Source organism: Lycorma delicatula, chromosome 12 (genome assembly GCF_047948215.1).
Source record: "Lycorma delicatula isolate Av1 chromosome 12, ASM4794821v1, whole genome shotgun sequence".
NCBI classification, from domain to species: Eukaryota; Metazoa; Arthropoda; class Insecta; order Hemiptera; family Fulgoridae; genus Lycorma; species Lycorma delicatula.
In genome coordinates, this window is record NC_134466.1 from 4,086,006 (window position 1) to 4,108,226 (window position 22,221).

Here is a 22,221-nt window from a genome sequence, read left to right on the forward strand (position 1 = left end):
ATTAAAGATTTTTTAATTACTATTATTAACAATGTCTAAATAGTCTTGCATCTACATCGTGTGAGGTGGGAAATGGACCTTGTGTGCTCCAAGCCTTTAAGGTAGCTATGAAGGTCCTATAGGAACCCTGAAAAGATACGGCTAACAGGGCACTGGTAAAGCGCTATATCAAGCTTAGCAGGCTGATAGTGCATTTACAGTTGTTTTCAAAAATAAAACTAAGCCCCGGACAGTTTTAAGGATAGCAAAACTAGGAAATTCTCCTTAAAATGAGAATTGAATGTTGAACGTTTTATCTTTTAACTGAAAAACTCAAAGCAATGGATGTGATGACGAAAAAAAGAATCAAATATTTATCCTAAATGAATCAAAGCAAAAAGGGCAAGGAAGTAAAGATTTGAGGAAAGTTATACGCTATCTTGGAAGGGAAGTGACGATAATGCAAGGAATGGAATGGCAAGACATCATATATTTATCAGAAAGGATTATTACAGTACAGCTAAGACTAAAGAGTGAAATTTTGAGAATCACACGAGTCTCAGGTAGGGAGCCTGCAAGTAGAGAAAGATAATTTTCAAGTCCAGCTGGTAAATATTACGGAGAAGTGCAACATCATAATGGTAGATCTTAATGCTAAGGAGGGTACAGGAAGAAAAGGTTATGAGAAAATACTAGGAGCATTTTTGGATACGGCAACAGAAATGAGGAAGGTTCAAACATTTATTGGATTTTTGTCAGTCGAATGGACTCCGTTTGGGAAATAGTAGATTCAAAATTGGAAAGGCTTCCGGGTTTTATAGACACTGAAAATGCTTATTATTTAATAGAGAGAATATGCGTGGGAAAGTCTTGAAAGGATAGGAATCAAGCTTGTAATGATAAAAGTAGTTAAAAGAAATGTAAATAGAATTAACCGATGTAAAATTAGGACCTTAGCAGGCCATACTGAATGGTTTGAGATCGAAAAGGGCTAAAGCAGGTAATGTCTTGTCGCTACATTTATTTAATATTGTACTGGAGAACATGTCTAGAGTGGTAAAGGAAAGACTTTAAATGTTGGGTAGAGAAGCATGACGTATGATAGTTGCTGATGATTCTTATGATCCGGTGGGAAAATGAAGAGGAGATACAAATAATATTGAACGAGCAGAATCAATAGATGAAACTCAGGAGGTCTGAAGGTTAGTCTAGAGAGAAGTAATGGTGGTGGGGAGAGACAGAAATGAACAGGAACATATAACGCTGGACAACACTTCATTCAGAATGGTGAACAAATCTACATATTTAGGAGCAGACATAATAAGGATTGGAAGGATTAACTAGAAAATCATGAAGAGCTTGGGGAAGAAAGGAAGGTTTTACCATTTTATCAGTGTTAGGCACCTTTTATGGGATAAAACTGTTCCACATAAAGCTAAAATATTTATGTATAAAGCATTTCTTATTCCAAAAATGATGTACACATCAGAAACTTGGACGATGAATGAGAAAGAGTGGTTTCAGACAAGTGAAAAGAAGTTCTTACAAAGTATAGCAGAGAAGACAAGGTTGGGATAAGATAAAAAGCACCGTAATCTGGGAAGGCTTGAACAAAGGCAGCCTGAGATAAAGGGTAGAAGAGAATAGGTTGCGATGACTGGGTCATGTGAGAAGGTTGGAGGATAACAGAATTCTAAAGATTATGAAAGATTTGAAGGAATCAGGGAAAAAACCAAGGAGTATGCTGAAGATAAAATGGAGAGATGTTAGGTTGGACTTAGAAGAGGAATATCCTGGGATGAGGTAGTAAGTGAATGATAATTGAAATATCAGTGTGAATGGAGAAACTTGGTAAATTTCTAGACCCACAATACAGTGGAACAGGAACAGGTATATTGTATATATACAATAGTGTACAAATTAATCCAAAATAACACAGAATTTTTTGTTTATTTTATGTTGTGGATACACCACTTCACCACACTTATTCTTTAAGTTGTCTGTGTAATGTGAGGTTATTTTTCTTTGTTTATTAAGCAATTTTCATGGTAAAAATAAAGTTTCCTGAACATTTATTTTATCTTTTATTAAAAAATCGTATTTTTGTATTTTTTGTTCTGTTCTTGAATAAGTAACAGACATAACTCCAAGAAAGTGTTAAAAAATCGTTTCTGTTTCTGAGCACACCAGTACGACTCACAACAACAAATAGCACCCTTAATTTAACCCCGTACGGAAGGATGTTTGCAAAAGTAATGCTGGAATATTGTATTGTCACCCGACCTTGGTAACTGCAAAATTTCATCTATAGGAAATGTCTGGAAGTATGATAAATTATTACACCTGCACCCTTAATTTACCCCCTTACAGGGGAGTTTGCAAAAGCAGTGGTTGAATATTGTATTGTCCCCCGCACTTGGTAACTGTGCAAAATTTTGTCAATAGGCAAAGTCAGAAAGTTTGTTAAATTAAGGATGCAAAATTTGAGGACAAACATGAAAAAAAGACATTGTGAGTTAAAGAAAAACATGTAAAAATGGTTATCGGTGAAAAAAAATTAGCTTAATCCAAAATCATCTGCTGTGGACTTAAATCGAGAATCGGCAGGTAGCAGAACAGATTTACATATGACAATTGTTAGATACCGATTTCTTGCAGCTAGACTGAAAGCAAGTCAGAAAACTAAAAAGTAGTTTTTAACACCAGCAATGTGCAACAAAGGCTCTTGTAGGCCAAAGCACACGCTAACCGGACCAAAGAAGACTGGAAAATGTTATGTTTTCCGATGAATCACATTTTTATGTTCAGGAATAAAAGGTTCCACAAGTTAGAAAAGCATCAGAAAGTATATTAACAACTCATATATAACAATCGGTAAAACATCCCCAGAAAAGAATGTTTTGGAGTTGTTTTACATTACTTTCAGCAGATGGTATGTTGAAAAGGGAAGGATTTAGAAAAATTCTGAAGGAAAGAATTGTGACAGAACTTCAAAACAAATTGTCCACAATACAACAGAATGTTCTAACAAGATCTGACACTTTGGCATACTGCCAAAAAGTGGAAAATTTTTTCAAAGAACTAAACATTAAAGTGCTGCTGTGGCCAGGTAATGCCCGAGACCTAAACCCGATTGAAAATCTTTGGGAAATCAAAAATAAATTGTACCACAAAAACTAAAATAAATTATGCGGTGCCAAACAACGATCTGACAGTCCAATTTTGTATCTTAAAACCTATGATTGTCCTGGATGCAATACGTCACAGGTTTTTTTTTATTCTATTAAAATTATCTTAACTTTTTTTATTTTCACCTTTTAACAAAACATTAAAATTTTTCAATCAAAATCACACACGTGTCTGAACTCTGTAGTACAATGATTTTATAAAGTGTCATTTACAACTATAACAATCAAGAAACAGACCGTTAAATGTTTAATAATTATGAGATAAAAATCAATAATTAAAAGTTTCTGAGTCAGTTGTAGTGAAAAGTTGATTACAGAAGACTATTCATCTGAAGAGCCATCAATTAACAGTTTTATTTATAAAACGGTTTTCAAAAGATTTATAAATACACTACTGTTCAATTTACTTGTGATGTAATTTTATTGCTTTGTTTTGTTTTCAAGTACCTTAATAAAACAATAAGCTATTAATTATTATTATTATTAATACTTAATATGTAAACATATTTTCTAGCGTGAAGTATGAAATAATCTCTTGGAGTAACCTAAAAAAAAGTCAAAGCAAGTTTTCAAAATACAAAAATCAGTTATTTAGCATCCAAAGTATAATGTATTTAGTAAATCAAAAATGATAACTTATCCCCAAGTTTATTTTTTATATTTATGAATGTGCAATCTTTGTTAAAAAGAATAGAAACTATAAGAAAGAATTTTAAAAACCCCAATCAATATTTTGGCTTACAAGAAAAAACAGTTTGTTTCCACGGACATTTTTTATTAACCAATAACAGCAAATGATACATATTTCATAAACTTTTTTTTTTCAATTTCTACAAGATTTTTCACATTTTGTACAATCTGCCCTTTTTTTTGCTTGGTATCTTCACATAAGTTTGAAGTTTGTGCATGGGATATGGAAATGGAATTTTGTAGCATATGAAAAATGCCATGCCTGACTGGGATTTGAACCTGGACCTCCAGATGAAAGATCGAGATGCTACCACTCCGCCACGGAGATGGGCGAATTGTTTACTTAGGTGTTGTAATCACAAAAAAAATTTTTATGGTTATAGGTTTTTAATTAACAAGTTTATTTGCATATCAATCAACTTACTGCATTTTATGAGATTGTGTAACCTCTTGTGTATAAAGTGTGTGTACATATATATTATATATATATATATATATATATATAAAATGGTTGCTATGCATATTAAAAATAATATTTCTATTTTATTTGCTTATTTAAGAGTTACTTTTATTAACAATTCAAGAAAATTATCTATTTTGAAAACTGATAATGAACACTGGTTGTTAAAAATAATGGTGCGATTGTCACCTTTGGCCTATCAATTGTTGAATCACACACTACGCGTGCAACATGTTATTCTTACTTTCCAATCCCGCGTTGTACAATTTTTATGTTTGAATCGTTAAAATTTTACAATTTGATTTTTTTTCTCATAATTTATGTATTGAAGAAGAAATAATTCCATATTTTGGTGGCATTCAATAAAAATGTTTATCAAGGGAAAACCAATTAAATTTGAATTTAAGCTTTGGTGTTCAGGTAGTTCAGACGAGTATTTATACCCATTTATTCCATACATAGGTGCAAGCAAAGAAATATCTTAATGTAGTCTTCGATCACAAGCAGTACTAGATTGCCGATCCTAATGAGCATACATTTTGTTTGGCTATTTCTTTTCTTCTTATGATCTGTTTGAATGAAAAAGGTTATTTTACGAGCGGCACTGTCAGAGAAAATAGGGTTCCCAATTGCCCCTTGAAAAAACAAACTTTACAGTTGTTAGATGGAATGATAATGCAATCATGATGGTTACCAGTAATCACAATGGCATATACCCATTACAGAGTACAAAAAGAAACAGCCAAAAAGAAAGAAAAGAACCAGGATTATTGAGCCATTAATGATAGCAGAAAATATTAAAAGTACAGCTGGTGTTGCCATGACAATGGTATTGGAAATGATAGAATTTGAATGCGTAGAAAAAAATTGTGGTAGTCATTGTTTACAAATGCTGTCGATTCTATTATAGTAAATTCATCGAAAGTATGCAGGCTAGCAAATAATAGTAAAATTAGTCCAATTGATTTTAGGTATTTTCTTGTAGTGAAGAAATTAATACTACAAAGCATTGCTGAGAATGAAGAAAAAAGTAAAGACAATTTTCCTTCACCACCAATGGCAACCAAGGATCATCTGTCAAAAACCAATTGCCAGAAGATGTTCATTATGATCAAATGGGCTATGTTATTTCGGAGCATTTAAAAAAGCTAAATGAAGATATAAACTACGCAAAAACCATACAATTTTTTGTGTATAAAATTTATAGTGCACCTATATTCAAAATGTTCAAGAATTTCATTTTCAGCAAAGAAAATAAATAATTTTTTTATAAAAAAAGAATGAAATTGAAGTAGTTTATTTGTAACTGTATTACTTAAGTTTAATAAATTATAATATAAATTTTTCATAAGTCTTCTTACTATATTCTTCAGAAGATGACTTTTTTGCATGCTTTTTGCCAAAGGTGTGTAAACGAACAAGTTTATTTCTGAGCAATAATTGATTTTTTTGTCGATATGAAAATATTTCTACCTTTATATACTTAGTAATGGATAAAATAAAGGGTTTATTTAGAAAAAAATTATGTCTGGCAGTTAATGGATTAATATACTATCGAATTAATTATTTTTTAAATACGATTAAAAGATTTTCTTTTGTAGAAACAATATCGCTGTTGATAAATTTTCACATAATTGTAATTTAAAAAAAAAAACGTAACTAGAATTTCCTGCAAACCATTCAACATGTACATAAATACGTAATCGATTTTCATTAATGTCTTTCGAGTTGTGATTTATTTTGTATCGGTTATCTTTATATTTTTAATTATTAATATGAACTTTTGGTTTCTTGATCGATCTAGGTAAATATTGGAGCGATTCCTTTTTCATTTATCTGTGCAGTAAAGTATCTACACATTTCTGATATGCAGTAATGTAATAATAATATAATAATTTAATATGTGTAATCTACGATTTATATACATTATTATATTTCTCTCGTATTATAAACCGATCAGAATGATTCATTTATTGGTATAAATAGTACTATAACTTTTATTATTATAGACGTTAACTATTGTACTTAAATTTTTATTACTCAAGTTCATCTATGATTATCTCCTATTTAATACAGTTCATGCCATTATTTGTTATGCCTAACATTTTTATACAGAATTTTGAAAAATATACCGTGTAAAACATAGTAAAAGAATAACAATAAAGTAGTATTATAAATAGTAAAAAAAATAAAATAAAATATAATATAAAACATATAGTTTATAGTGTAAACCACACACATCCTTAAATATATAATAATTTCTACTTACCAACTATTATTAATATGTCTGAGCGCTTTCAGATATTAATCCATCATCAGGAACATTTATGTGTTAATTATTTCCTTCACAAATCAATATATTAGATGAACTTTGAATTTTTTTAAAACAGAAATTATAAATACAACAACTGATCGTCAAAATGTAAAAATAATGTCGACATTGTACTATTGTGTAAGTTGTGTATTGTATGTCAGTAAGAAGCTCTCAATTTTTACTGAACAATAATTCTGTGTGTGTATATATATATATATATATATAATATTATTAATAGTTATTATTGAACAATAACAACTGAGAGTTTCATACAGACATGACAGCCATCAAATTATTTTTTCATTTTGACAATCAATTGTTGTATTTATAATTTTTATTTTTTAAAAATTCAAAATTCATCTAATATATTAATTCGTAAAGGAAATAATTATAATCCATAACACATAAATGTTCCTGATGATGGATTATCCAAAAACACTCGGACATAATAATAAAAATAGTTGGGAAGTGAAAATTATTATATATTTAATTTATATCAATACCAACGAGCCATGATTAATAATAAAATTAACATAATATCCTTTATGGACAAGGTTTGTTGATGAATTTTTACTAATATATATAAATACATTAAATTCAAACAACAAAAAATTCTAATTTACCATATAAATTATAATAACAGATCAATAGGTTTGTACAAAAATACAAAATTACATGAAGTAAAACAAATCATATTTATAGCAAACCAAAAAGGAATATAAAGATATTTTTATAAAAAATAATAAAACATATATTAAAAAAAATCATCACTTGCATTTTAAAATAAAAAATAAACAAACATGCAAAATACATTACATATAACTAACTAGAAGGGTAAAGTAAAAATTTAAGTGAAATTTAAAATATAGTTCTTTTTTATTTAGATTAACATAAAATAAATTTACTTATTTTTCAACATAATCTTTCTCCGACGTAATATTTTTTCAATTTACTATATCAAGCTTTTGTTAATATTATTTCTTTATTCCATCATGAATGAAATTTTTCAATCGGATCAATATTTTTCACTGTTTATGATTTCTTCATCAGAACAAAAATGATTCCCTTAAAACACTTCTTTCAGAGGACCAAAAAAGATGAAAGTTGTTTGGAGCCAGTTAAAACAATAGGATGGATGATCCAGCAGTTCACAACCAAGATCTTAAAAGGAAATTTTTCTGTTTTATTGACTGTATGAAGTTGAGCATTATACTCAAGAAAAATCATACCCTTTGGAATTTGATTTTTTGCTATCAGAATCGGTAAATAGTGAAAATTATTCATAATTTTTACCTTTAGATGGGAAGTGAATAAAACTGGGCGTTAAAAATCCCAGAATATCACCATTAACAACTTTCCAGACTAAACTTTGTCACTCTGATTCAAAATGATGAACCCATGACTCATTTATGATAATTATCTGCTCAAAAATAAGTCTCCATTTATATAATGTTTCAAAAGCTTCTGTGAAATTTTCTAATGATTTCCTTTGTTGATATCTATGTTAATATGGAACTCAGCAAGCACATTTTCAAGAAAGTTTAAAGTATGTGAATAGTTTGAAAATACCAAGCCATGGTCAACGAGGGATATTTTTTTTCAAGGCCCGTTCGGTCGTGAAATAAAATCCCGCGCAAAAATCGGATGAACCTTTGCGCATATGTGTTGCATAGCGTCTCTAGTATGGACTTCAATCACACCGCATCACTTCATTTAGTTCTGAACACGCAGCTAGCATGTAAACATGTCTACAACAATAGCATCTCGCGCCAAGTGTGAAGCGCGTGCGGTAATTCGATTTCTTCCAGCTGAGGGGTGTAATGCGGCTGAAATTCATAGACGAGTAAGTAATGTGTACAGTGAAACTTCGATGACAGCAAAGTGCGACAATGGTGCAGGAACTTTAAAGCAGGACGAGCAGATGTTCATGATGCAGGCGGTCAGGGAAGGAAGCGAGTGTCAACCGATGATCTCATTGAGCGAGTGGATGAAGCGATTCGAGAAAATCATCGGTTCACAATTTCTGTATAGAGTGATTCGTTTCCTGAAATATCAAGGTCAGCTCTCTACTCCGTTGTGAGTGAGAGACTTCAGTACCGCAAACTGTGTGCGAGATGGGTTCCCATAATGCTGTCCGACCATCACAAAACAATGAGAATGGACGCTTCCCTAACATTTCTCCAGCACTACCACAATGAAGGAGAAGATTTTTGAACAAAATTGTCACAGGGGATGAGACACGGGTCCATTTCGAAACTGAAGAAACAAAAGAACAATCCAAACAGTGGATGCATTCTCATTCTCTCAGTAAACCAAAGAAATTCAAACGAACCTTCTCAAATAAAAAGTGTATGGCTACTGTGTTCTGGGACCGGAATGGAGTTCTCATGGTGGAATTCATGGAACGTGGCACGTCCATCACTGCAGCCTCATACTGCGTGGCTCTTCAACGTCTACGAAGGGCGATTCAGAATAAACGGAGAGGAATGTTGTCATCAGGCATTGCCTTTCTCCATGACAATGCTCTAACTTGGTACCACGATACGACAAATGTCTTAATCGGAGTGGCGACTATGTAGAGAAATAGTGTAACTATGTAAGTATTTGTTACAAATAAAAAATTTTTTATTTTCACTGTGGTTTTAATTTCGTGACTGATTGGACCTTGAAAAAAAAATAACCCTTGTACATTTAAATCGCATATGACTTTGATTATTAACTGTGAATCATTTGTTTAACCGCTTTGATATAGTCATTACTGTTTGAGATCAAAATCCTGCTACCTTTTTAAAAGCGATCACAATTCATTTGTAGAATTTGTTTCCATTTAAACAAATCTCTTTGTTTCTGTTATAGGCTGCAAATAATCTCTACTAGGTTCACATGTTAAGACTTGAGGAAAAAACATAATGTCGTTAATAATGCTTTCTTTGTTGTAATCAAACAAAGACAAGTAAATATTGATTTACAGAAGCTAACGATGAAAAACAGGCGATGTAATGATTTATAGCAGAAGTCAGGGTTTTGAAACATTTGATTTAGGAAAGAATAAAAATTTACCTACTATATTAATTAAAACACCAATGTCTCAGACAGTGAAAATTATAGTATATCTTTTAAACTAATTAATAATTTAACTAAATGTTTGAATTACCAAAGGATTAATTTATTAACAGTGCTCTATATATATATATATACATATATATAAAATAAATAAAAATGAATAAAAAGTAAAATGGTAAAACTAACAGATTCTTAGAAAAGAAATTTTTATAACATTTATGATCATACATATAAATAAGAGAGAATTTAAAAAAAAAATCGCTGATCACTTAATTACGCAAAGTATAATAACTGACAGAGATATTAATTTATAAATATAAATACCAGAGTATAAATTGAACAGATAAATTTTGAAAGGGAATTAATTAAATCAGTACACCTGTTTAAGAGCCAGCTTACATGTTATTAACCGATCATAAAAATGACCAGCTTTCACAAAAAAACCAATGCAAATGAATTACTTGATATTTTTAATACCTAATAATAAGGATCTGTGAATTTGAAAGCCTTTTAAGTAAAGATATCATTATATGTAATAGATATCATTATATGTAATCGATTTTATTTTTTATCTTACCTTGAAAATGTCTTCGATAATGTACGTCCCAATGTACAGGTGAGTGAAATCTATGATAGTCACCGGGTGCAAGGTATATGACTATTTGGTATAATTCATTTTCAGTTGGGTTTTTTAATAATAATTTTTTACAATGTTTCCAAGATACCTTGTTAACCCTACTAACAAAAAATACGAAAATTATATCACAGTATTTAAAAAATTTACAATTGCTAAAACATAAACGAATAGCTTTATGAATAATGAATTTTCCAGTGTTAATCACAAAAAATAATCTTTATAATCCTCAATTATAAAAATATTATATAAACATCTGCTGTGAAATGATAGCATTGTCAGAGCATTCTAGATTTGAATCTCAGACCGGTTTAGAATTTTGTAGATACTACAAAATTCATTTCTTATTCATCATTATGAGAAAAAACTTTTTTTTTCTTAAAAAACAAGTTTCTTATTACAATATAATATTACAAATAATCATTTAAGTTTTAAATGCAATCATTAATTGACTGTTTTGACAACTTTGAGGTGAATTTGATAATTTTGTAAACTTATCAAATATTATTTGGAAAGTTTGTAATAAATAAAGACTACAATTTTTCAGGAAAAGATTTTTTTATTTTTCATTATAATCTCGTTTTTCAATTCCTTCTTTATAGAATAAGTTATCCAAATCTTGAAAATAAGCAGATATTTATTTAGTAAATCATTTCATTTCATGAAAGCCACTTCATATTTCAAGAAAATAGTCTGAAAAGTATAAAGTAATATGGAAGAATTCTATAGTTTAAAATTCAAACAATTATGCTACTATAATCACAGATTGGACCAGTGATTTTAGAAAAATAATTTTTTTTCATCAAATCTAAGTTTTTTTTCATTTTTCAATTTCAGATGATCCAGCACAGATGTAATGTAGATGCCAAATTATTGTTCAACTTTCTCCAAAAAGTTGATGTGATTACGCCACAAACATCTCAAACTTTTCCTACCGACTGAGCGGTTTTTACCACCTTCTCTGGAGTGACTTCCCTGACAACAATCTGCTTTTTTGACTAAAGAAACCCAAAACTGATATTAGAAATATTTACTCGCTCACGGTTAAGATCTATTTGTGAATAGTTTCACAAATGTAAATATTTGCCTAAAATATAATGCACCATTCACTTAAGATACCCATTGTCTTAGGGATCTCAAGCGTTTTCAATCTTCTATGATTACAACAAAATCACGGATATTTTTATCAATATTCCTTCTAGTTGTAACTTCAACAAGCTGTCTAAAATGTTCAAAATAATTACAAACTACTTGGAAAATTTGACAGAACTGCCTCAACAAAATATTTAACCGGTTTGGATTTTGTTTCTTGAGCAATTTTGCCTTTCAAAAAGTAATATTTGATCAACACGTGATATTCTCTTTTGTTAATTTATCACAAGTTACATAACTTTGTTTACTCAAACGACTTCCAACAACAGAATTATGATTATATCTGACTGAAACTTATATGCTTTTAGTGAATATCTGGGAAACTAAGAATGACCTCAACATGTCCTACGAGCTTCATCTGTTAAATGGGCTTATAACAAACATCCCTCATAATTGTAATCAATTAAAGTATTAATTGAAAAAAAGTAAATATTTTCTAAATTTAAGTAAGTTTTAACTAAAAAAAAAATCATTCCAAAGCCCATTTTAGTAATGAAACTGTTGACTCAACAGTATAGGACAGGGTCATTCACAAGATTACATATTCTTCACTGAAATGGTCGGTAAAAAAAATTATTGAAAAACACTATGAAGAACTTCAACTTTTTTTGTATCAATTAAGCCTGGCTCCACATATAACAATCTGCCCAGAAACCTGGCAGGTAAAAAATATATATATTTATATAATTTGAAAGACTATTCTGGATATTATAATGAAAGAAATGTCATTCAAAATTATGGAATTTTAGTTCATGTGAATAAAATGTGTAAACAATCAAACAGAAATTGGTGACACTAGCACAATCGAAGTAAATACAAAATAGTTGTACGTAGAAATCTCAAAATCCTCTTTATATATAAATAACCAACCACAGACAATTTTTTTTTTTAAATCTAGAAGGATATCTAGCTGAATTATCCAGACTATTGTGGCTGGTGACATAAATATAAATATTTGATCCCATGTCAGAAACCTACCAGAACATAATGTATTTTAAGTATGATTTTTAAGATAAACCAACTACTTCATTAAAACTCCATTATCAGCTTAAAAAATCAAAAATGTATTTCTGAAAGCATACATTACAGACCATTACCTTTTAAATTCTTTAAATGCAAACAAGCATCGACAAAAAAAAATATAAAGTTCCAGAATCTTGTGAAAAGATTCAATATGTAGCTACATCAACTGGAGGAAAATTGGGACCTACTTACAAACCTACAAGCTACTGTTAACATCAATAAATAAGAAATTGTAGAAACATTTACACTACACTTACAAATAAAATCTCTTCAGGAACAACAAGCTCTACGGTGAAGGTTCAATGTAATAGTTTGATAAAAAAAAAAGAATTAATAACAAAAGATACTTGCAAATCTTTAGAATTAAGAGATAATATGAATAAAAGAGCAGTAAAAAATAACGATGTTGAATTAATGAAGAAATGGAAAGAGTAAACAAATAAATAACTGAAATAATAAAACTAGCTCCTCAAATTTCGCAATAAAAAAACTACTGATAAGGAAAAACAGTGGCAAAGATCAAAATTTTTTTATGGAACACTAAATATGTTAATGGATAAACAAAAAACAACAGAAATGGTACAAAAATAATGTAAATAACAAAGGGAAATGGAGAGAAATTATGTGACGAGAATGAAATTTCCAAGAAATGAATAAATATTTTGGTAACACTGGGAAAAACTTAGCCGGCAAAATAAAAAATGGCCAATCACACCCTAAAATTATGATAAATTCATATTTTTAAAACCAGAAATTCCAAATGAAATTAGTATTATTAAAAACCTTCAACCAACGAAAACAACCGGAGAGGACAAAATAACAAGCAATTAAATCTATTAGAGGATTTTCTCGTTAAGTCGCTAATTTAATAAATCTCACTCTCGAAATCGGTCATTTTCCCACAATTTTCAAAAAGGAAAAATTGGTACCTATTTACAAAGCAGGAGATAAAAGTGTAGTCTGAAACCATATACTCTCTGCTGTCGATATTTTATAGATAAATATAATATGTTAAACAAAAAAATTTGGATTTAGCTAAAATTCTTCAACATTAGACATCCTGGCAAAGTTAATGGAATTTGCACAAATAAATCCGTCATTAAATTAAGATAAAAGTTTCTCTGGCATTCTTAGTGGACCTCAGTAAAGCATTTGATACATTAGATTGCGACACTTTATTATAAAAACTGCACGGATTAAGTTTTAGAGGCGATAAGCTACTTAAAACTACCTTTCTAACAGAACAAAGACTCTGCATAAAATTTCAGCACTGAAATGGCAGCAGAGAATGTTCTCTGTACACAATTGTCCCTAAGGACCATTAGAATGGGTGACACCATTCACTGCATTTTTCAGCGAATGGCTCAGCCTTAATGCTTCTCATGCATTATCATAATGATGGGGAAGAATTTTTGAAGTCTATTGTTACTGGCGATGAGACCTAGATCTGGTATAATAATCCAAAAACCAAAGAACAATCTAAGCAGTGAATGCACACTTATTTTGCAAACAAGTGAAAAAAGTTCAAACAGACACTGTGCAACAGGAAAAAAATGGCTACAGTTTTATGAGTCCATAAAAGTGTCTTGTTGGTGGACTTTATGGAGAAGAGGAAAACAATAACAAAGGAAGTTTATTGTGAATTTTTAAGTCACCTCCGCAGAGCAAGACCTTCTCAAACAACTCAAGTGGGAAGTTTTCGACCATCCATTGTATAGTCCAGACCTAGCACCTAGCGATTTTTATTTTTTTCAACAATTGAAGGCACGGTTGGGCAAACAACACTTCACCACCAATGAAGAACTTCAGGAGTGTGTCAAGCTGTACCTTACCCCACTAGCGGCAAACTTCTTTGAAGCGGGCAATCGAAAGCTAGTGTCACAATACAACAAAATGCTTCAAACGTTTTGGCAACTATGTAGAAAAATAAGTTAGATACTACTCAACTTTTAGTAGTAAAATCATTCAGTTATGTCTGTATCTTTTTTATAACCCATGGGAGGTTGAAAAAAAAAACAGCCTTCGTATACTACTGCATATAGGTATCACTATGCAGTGATCCTGCCTACATCACTAAAAGTTAGAATAATCATCAATAACCCATTGAGTTTACTGAAAAGAGAAAATTCACAAAATATCTGGTATTTGTTAACAGACACTTGAAATAGAATCATTACATAGAATACCTGACAAAAAAGATATCGGCCATTTATTTTTTAAAAAATAAGTAATATCCTCAATGAGAAACAAGTGCTATCAGTATATTACAGAAAAATTTATTCTATTCTCCAATACAGCATCGTTGCCTGGAAAGGCATGAGAAACAATGTTCTCTTACTTCTGAATGTGGTTCATATACAAATCATTAGAAGTATATACAAAAAAGATCGCATTTTCTCTATGAAGTAATTAAACGACGTATGCAGGCTGATCATCATAAGAATTATACAAAGTGTGATTGGACAGTTTTAAGACTGAGCTTGTAATTTCAAAATGGCAGTACTTACAGGATAATTTGATGGATCAGCTTCAAAGTAGCCCCATTCTGATTAAATACTGAACAATGGTATTTCCACTTTTGGAAGCATTCCTGAAAATTTTCTTTTTTAAGAAAAAAGAATTCTCTCTGTATTTACCTGGATGTCTTCAATTAAGTCATATCACTTCCCTTTCAGAAAAAATTTCAATTTAGGAAACAGGTAGAAGTCGACAGGGACTAATTCCGGGGAAGAGAGTCATTGTGAGGCACAAAAATTTGGAATTTTTCCAAAAATTCTGCAATCGAGAACGTATGAAGAGCCAGTGGGTAGTCATGGTGAAGGATCCAATTCTTGTTTCGCCAGAGTGCAGACTTTTTCTTCCATACATTTTTACGTGAAGAGGAAACCTTTTAGAGTATTCTTGGTCGACTGCCTGAACCCTAGGAACAAATTTGTGATGTATGATACCCTTACAATCAAAGGTAACCACTGGCATTATCTTCACATTCAACTAACTGACTTTGTTGAAATTTTTCCAGTCACGGTGAACTAATTACCTTATTTAACTAATCTGGGTCAGTTTAGGCCTGATTAATCAGTTTTAGGGACATTTCAAGTCAACATTGTTTCTGTTGGTCTGACAACAATTTCAGAATGAATTTTGCTGATACTTGATGCAGGTTCAAATCATCAGTTAAAATTTACTGAACTGTATAGCAACTTAAATTCAGAGTGCACTTAACAGCAAACTTTCACAATATTTCCATTAGTTTTTGAAGTGGAAAGCCAGTTGGATCAGGATCATCTTTGAATTGTTTTACCACATAAAAACATTTGATCAGCTTGTACATTTATACCCAGAAGCTGTTTTTTTGAATCCCCAGAAGCTATTTTTCAGCTGAGAACCAAAAACATGTTTTCACTCACAAACATGCCGCTCTCTACTGAACAAAGATATCATAGTGATCTTTTCAGTATGTTTCAAGGACTAAACAAGCTTCCCTTTCATATCCATGGACAAATCTATCCCTTCCTATTGAGCAGTGGTGGCACCTGTCTTAAAACTTTTCTATCAAACCTCTTATACTGTCCAGCAGAAATAAACAAGATTGCCTGTAATAATATGTGGAAAAATTACATCCAACCATTATACTATATATACTATAGATACAAAAGACAATATAGTATAGATTCCAGGAGCAATAAGGAAATTTTTAGATGAAACTTTTTCTTTACTGGACCAAAATATCTGAATATTCTGAATTGTAGAATGAGACAAGATCTACAAGTAAATTTAGTCTTAATGTATTGAAGAAAACCAAAGAATTTCTATCCAAGTATAAAGACGTGTATCTAGTATAAGTATTGTTAATTATTTTATTATCAACCAAATAATATAGTTTTAGTCAACAGATCCAAGGACCTGTACTTAGAGTACTAATGGTACTTATCCAGAACCTATGTATTGTGTATTATTTAATTATCATATCTAATTTTTACCTCAATAAATTCAATTCATATAACTAACTAAAAATGTAAAATAAATACTTGCCTTTTTTCGGGAAGATTAATATCCGTATTATTTAAATAACTATTACTAATATTATTATTTTTATGATTTCTATTAGCATTATGAATACTGTCATTTAAATAAAAATTATTATTATTATCTTTAACTCCACTCTTTAAAGGTAAATGATTCAATTTAATAAGTTGCAACTGTTTCCAAGTCATATCACCGAGAAATGTTTGAATAGAATAAGTTACACCTTTCACTTGTTCAATATGACAAGATGTCACTTCACCTAAATTTAATATTGTGCCATCAGCTGGTGATACCTGAAAAATAAAATCTTATTACCAAATTACAGAATTTTATTTTAAATTTCAATTGATCAAAACAGATATTTGGTTCAGTATAATGAGGCTTTCATTCTACAATAATTAAAAGTATGTGAAAGTCTTTTTATATGCTTTTAAAGATGTTATAAATAAGACGAAAATGAACTTACCTCAAAAGATACTATATTTAATTTCTTTTATGACCTTTTTTTCTTTGTCATAAATTAAAAGCCACAGATGTCATAATTACAACTAAGCCAGCTATCAAGAGGTGTGTACAAATTTAAAACTTCAAAATTTTCAAAATTTACCTGTTCATTCAGAAACTGGTAAATAAATCTTTTCCTCTGTTCGATACATAATGCAAGAGGTTATCTCTAAAGTAAAGATTATTTCATTGTAAAAAAACTTATTCTGAAAACTTAATAACTTTTTTTTATTTCTCTTAAACTACATACCTTATACTACTTCTCTATATAATTGCCGACATTTATCATAACAATACACCAGCTTCAATACACCCTCGTATTCTTCCACCACAAGTCCATTTAGCCACTGATTAACAGCATTTTTAAGTTCATCGTCACCCACAAATTGCTTACCACTCAAAAATTCTTTCAATTTCCCCAAAAAATTGTATTCAAAAGGAGCTAAATTTGAACTATGTGGTGGGTTATCGTAAATTTGCCGGTTGCCACACCACCAACCCCGTTTCTTACCTGATCGTAAATTTCCCATCCAAATGTTCTTAGTAACTCACATGTTGGACCCGCAATATGTAGACATGCATTACAGTACAGCAGGACGACACCATCGGTCAGCAGCCCATGTCACAGATTTTGAATGGCGTGCCATAACTTACGTAGTTAGGCAGTAGGCTTCTGCATTTACGTATAGTTGTTCCACGTGGCACGAAATCAATTAGCATTATGCCAAACTGATCCCAAAAGATCATCAGTTTATGTCCTCATGGTTGTGGCTTAACCTTTGTTGGTGATTGAAGATGTTGCCATTCACTTGACTGCCTTTTTTTCTCTCTGGTGTGTAATAAGAAATCCGTGTTTCATCACCGGTAACAATTGAATCAAGGATCACCTTTTTCTGTGTAGCACATCAAAAATTCCAAAGCAAATCCCATTCAGATTTTTTTGTGACGTTCTGTTAAGATGTGCAGCACTCAGTGTGCACGAACCTTTCTGAAGCCTACATGGTCATGAAAAGTGCAACCGTTAACAGCTCTTGAAACACCAGGAAAAAGAAGGGCCAGATCAGAAATTGTTGAGCAACGATCTTTTCTGATTTCATCATCAACGCATTTAACAAGTCCTCTGTGATTATCGAAGGTCTCCACGAACGTTTTTCAGCATGCACTTTAATTCTGTTATTTCTCAATATTTTCAGATGTTTCTTTCATTCATTACATTACCATCGTACACAGCTACAACTGCATTTGAATTTCAGCTGGCTTAACATTTTGATGGTTTAAAAATTGTTAAGACTCCACATATTTCACAATCTGTGGCAATACTGATTTTTCTATTCATTTTATAACACAATAACTCACACATAATCAAAGATACTACAACATGACAACTTACAGATAAAAATAGTGTGTACATTACAGCGTGGCCATGAACGACATAGGTTCACCGAGGTTAAGGAGAGAAATTTCCCAGCGGTCTTTACTTTAGATATCCCTCGTACATTGAATACATCATATAATAAACAGGCAGAACAAGTTTTCAAGATACTGACTTATTTCAAAATTAAAAATGTAAACTTATTCTTGTATTTAAATTTATTAACATGCAATACTTAGCAAAAATGAATAGTCATTTATTATTAAAAGAATAACAATAAACACTTCTATTAAACCAGACAGTTTGTTTTCCATTTAACTCAACAAAATACTTCAGTCTATGAGAATGAACCTTATATACGTTAACAAATTACTGACCCATATAAAAAAATCTTAAAACCAATATCTTTAAAATAAAATTGAAAGATTTTATTTTACAGAAACAATATTATATTGAGTACTGTGAATTTTTAAATAATATTTAAATGATTTTTTTAAAAAACCCTGAGTAAAAAATAAAATGAAAGAGTAACTCTTACAGTTTTCCTACAAGTGTTCAATATGGGCACTTTTGTCACAGGGCAGACCTAACCGGCAGGAGAGTTTGTCCCATACTTTTACGAGCATGTCTGGAATAATGGTACCTACAACTGCATAAATTTCTGTTCTTCAAATCAGATAAATCAGCAGGTGCTGGCATAAAAGAACTTTTATAAAACCCAAAGGTAAACATCACTTGGGGTAAAATCAGTGAGCTTGGAGGCCACACCACAAATAAGTTCTGTCATCAAGTCCCCGATGAACGGAGAAAACTTCATTTAAAGGGCTCTCTCATACAGTGTTTTGCCAGTGAAGAGGCACACCATCTTGTTCCCAATTAAAATTCTCTGGTTCATCTTGGAATTAAGGAAAGAGCCATGTATTCAAAATATCCAGAAAAATAACTCCTTTTACTTCTTCAGCGATAAGGTATGGTCCGTAAACTTGACGTTGGAATGTGGCTTAGAAAACATTTACTTTTGGAGAGTATCTTCTTTCAAATTATAAGCGTTCATGGGGATTTCTGGTCCCCAAATATGAACATTATGTTACTTTTCCACAAAGATTGATCAACAAAGATCATATAAATCATCATTATATTGTAAAATTGTAATTGTGAAGTCCGTATGCTTTAACACCTAACAGCTGTAAACAGTATGGACACCTACGTGTTTCCTTAAAACATTCCATACTATCATCACGGCATTAATAGTTCCTAGCTAGCCACTTTGCTTACAGATTTTTTAGAACTATACATGAAAGATTCCTTCAACATTTTCTTCAGACACACTCTGTCATTCCATATTCTTTCCATTACAGAGAAATCTGATCATTTCAAACCGATTATGGCATAGACAAATGTTATTGTCAGTCAGAGGATCACAATTAGCAAACTGCAAAACACAGACTGCTTTCTGTTCAGGAATTGCCGTCTTTGTCAGTGGTGCTGTCAAAAGGAAGATGGGGAATCAATCTAGGGCCAAGCACGTTAACTAAAAATGTCAGTTTTTGCTATATGATTCTAGTTTTAAATCATCAGTGAACACCTCATCCAAGAGATTAAACAAATAACTGATGTTCTTTTTTGTACATTGTATTGTTTTTCAATATTTTTATATATTTACCTTATTATTTCAAGAGTTGTTCATGTGTGTCGTTCTGATAAAAGTTTTATTATGGTTTCACTTGATTCATCCAGGAAATAATGAGCGAAGGAACGCCGAAGGCGGAAGCCGGGAGGCAGCTGATGGTCAACTGGCAGGAGATGTGGAGAACGGCTACGGCTGGGGCATGGACCAGGAGACTGATCCCGGACTTGGGACCGTGGGTCAGGCGGAGGCATGGGGAGGTAGATTACTTCCTCACGCAGTTCCTGTCTGGACACGGGGAGTTCGGGGTCTACCTACATCGGTTCAAGAGAAGACGGACACCGAGGTGCTTCTACTGCGGTCAGGATGACACGCCGGAGCACACCTTTTACGAGTGCGAAAGGTGGGCTGTGGTCCGGCGTAGGCATGGCACAGATGGCCTCACTCCAGAAACAACTGTAGCTCACATGCTGAAAGGGAAGAGAGAATGGGATGCGGTACAGAGCATGGTGGCTAGCATCCTGAAGACGAAGATGGTACATGGAAGAGAGTGGGGAGAAGACTTCTAGGCGCGGGTAAGCAGCAATGTCCCTAGCAAGTATACTGTGTGTTTCTTCTACTATATATATTATTTTTGTGTTGTATGGTATTGTGAATTCATTGTCTCCATTGTCACTGTGGTTGGTACTCTACGGCCGGCTCGAGATGACAAGCACGATCGCTTCGACCGTGTGCAGGAGGGCCACGGCTAGAGGTGACATCGCCGAAGAGACAATATGAAGTGGGTTTCATTTATTATGTATTTTCCTTGTATTGTATGATTGTGGTATTATTTTATTTTATTGATTGTGTTCCTTCTAACGGTTACGAGGGCACTCACAGCGAACGTGCCCGCGGATTGCGGAAGGAGGAATAAGTTCAGACGCCAACGTGATGGGCTGCAACTGAAGGGAGGAAAAATAAATAAATAAATAAAATACAGGGGGCGAATCGTGGTCGCCGTGCAGGGCCAGGGAGGCAGCCTGGATGCAGAGGATGCTTTGGCTCCTTCATATGCAAGAATGAAGGTCAGTTGGGGTGCTCCGATGATGCATTTGGGACCCTCAGGTGTGAGAGGGGGACGCGGCGGTTTGCCGGCTTCGCGCAATGCGTAGCCGGCAACCTAGTGTAGGGACGGGAAGGGTAGCCTCTAAGTGGAGGGATGTAGTGGTCGTCCAGAAGGGAGGGCTGCTGCATCCTGATGAAACTGAGAGGACCCCGATGGGACGCTAAAGAAAAGGCAAGACAGGGGGGCAGTCGACTGCCACGACACTCCGACATTCCTGCGCATAGCCTAACGGCGGAGGCCGGGGATGTTGGGGGTGTTTAAGAAAAAAAAAAAAAAAAAAAAAAAAAAAAAATAATGAGCAATTCCTTTTTTTTATCCATAGTGCTGTGTATTTATTCTATCTTGATTTAATTTGTAAATGACATAATTATTTATCAAACAGAATTACAGTGTACAGCAACAAATGCGATTCATAATACGCATCCATCATAATGCATTACAAACTATAATTCATCAGTTATTTATACGAAACAATAAATATTTCAATATATTCATAAACAGAATAAGTATCATAAATTTTTGAATTTAATATACTTACAACGCACTGTGAAGTATCGATAGGTCTCACGCCATCTTTTAAACGTCTACTAAAAAATTCAGCAAGACTGGCATACGAAATAAGATCATTTTCAACTTCATCGAGATTCACGGCATAAATTTTAGCATAATTTCCATAAATCCAATGACGTAATGACAGTGGTACCGGTCGGTCACTTATCCAACCCCATGCACGTGATAATGGACGTAAGGGAACTGAACGATAACATGTTATCTGTAAAAAAAAAAATCATAATAAAGGAAATATTAAATTTCAATCGGTTGGAAAAAACAAACAGAAATTATAATATTTTTTTTTGTTATTTTTCTAAAAGCTTTCAAACATTTAGTTATTATCAAACATCACTATTTTAAAGATTAAAATTGAGCATTTCAAGAATTAAGTAATAGTTACGAATCCACTGTTAATATGTATGCATAGAAAGTGTTTCGTAAAGAAACAGTAAGAATTTCATGGCACGTCAAGTGAAAATAAAGAAAAAAGTTATATAAATATTGGTTTTTTTCCAAATACAGCTTGAGA

The 22,221-nt window shown here is 32.1% G+C and overlaps 1 protein-coding gene across 3 annotated transcripts in view; it reads right to left on the minus strand.

The window, feature by feature from the left end:
* Positions 1-22,221, minus strand: part of LOC142333029 (phosphatidylserine decarboxylase proenzyme, mitochondrial-like) — a 101,275-nt gene that overhangs the window by 16,154 nt on the left and 62,900 nt on the right. For 2 of the 3 annotated variants that reach the window (XM_075379802.1, XM_075379805.1), the window contains exons 3-5: positions 21,679-21,912; positions 16,536-16,822; positions 10,272-10,432 (exon numbers count right to left, since the gene is read on the minus strand). In XM_075379802.1, the coding sequence (XP_075235917.1) occupies positions 10,272-10,432; positions 16,536-16,822; positions 21,679-21,912 (682 nt within the window). The remainder of the gene's footprint in view (positions 1-10,271; positions 10,433-16,535; positions 16,823-21,678; positions 21,913-22,221) is intronic. The other variant, XM_075379804.1, reaches the window with a different exon arrangement.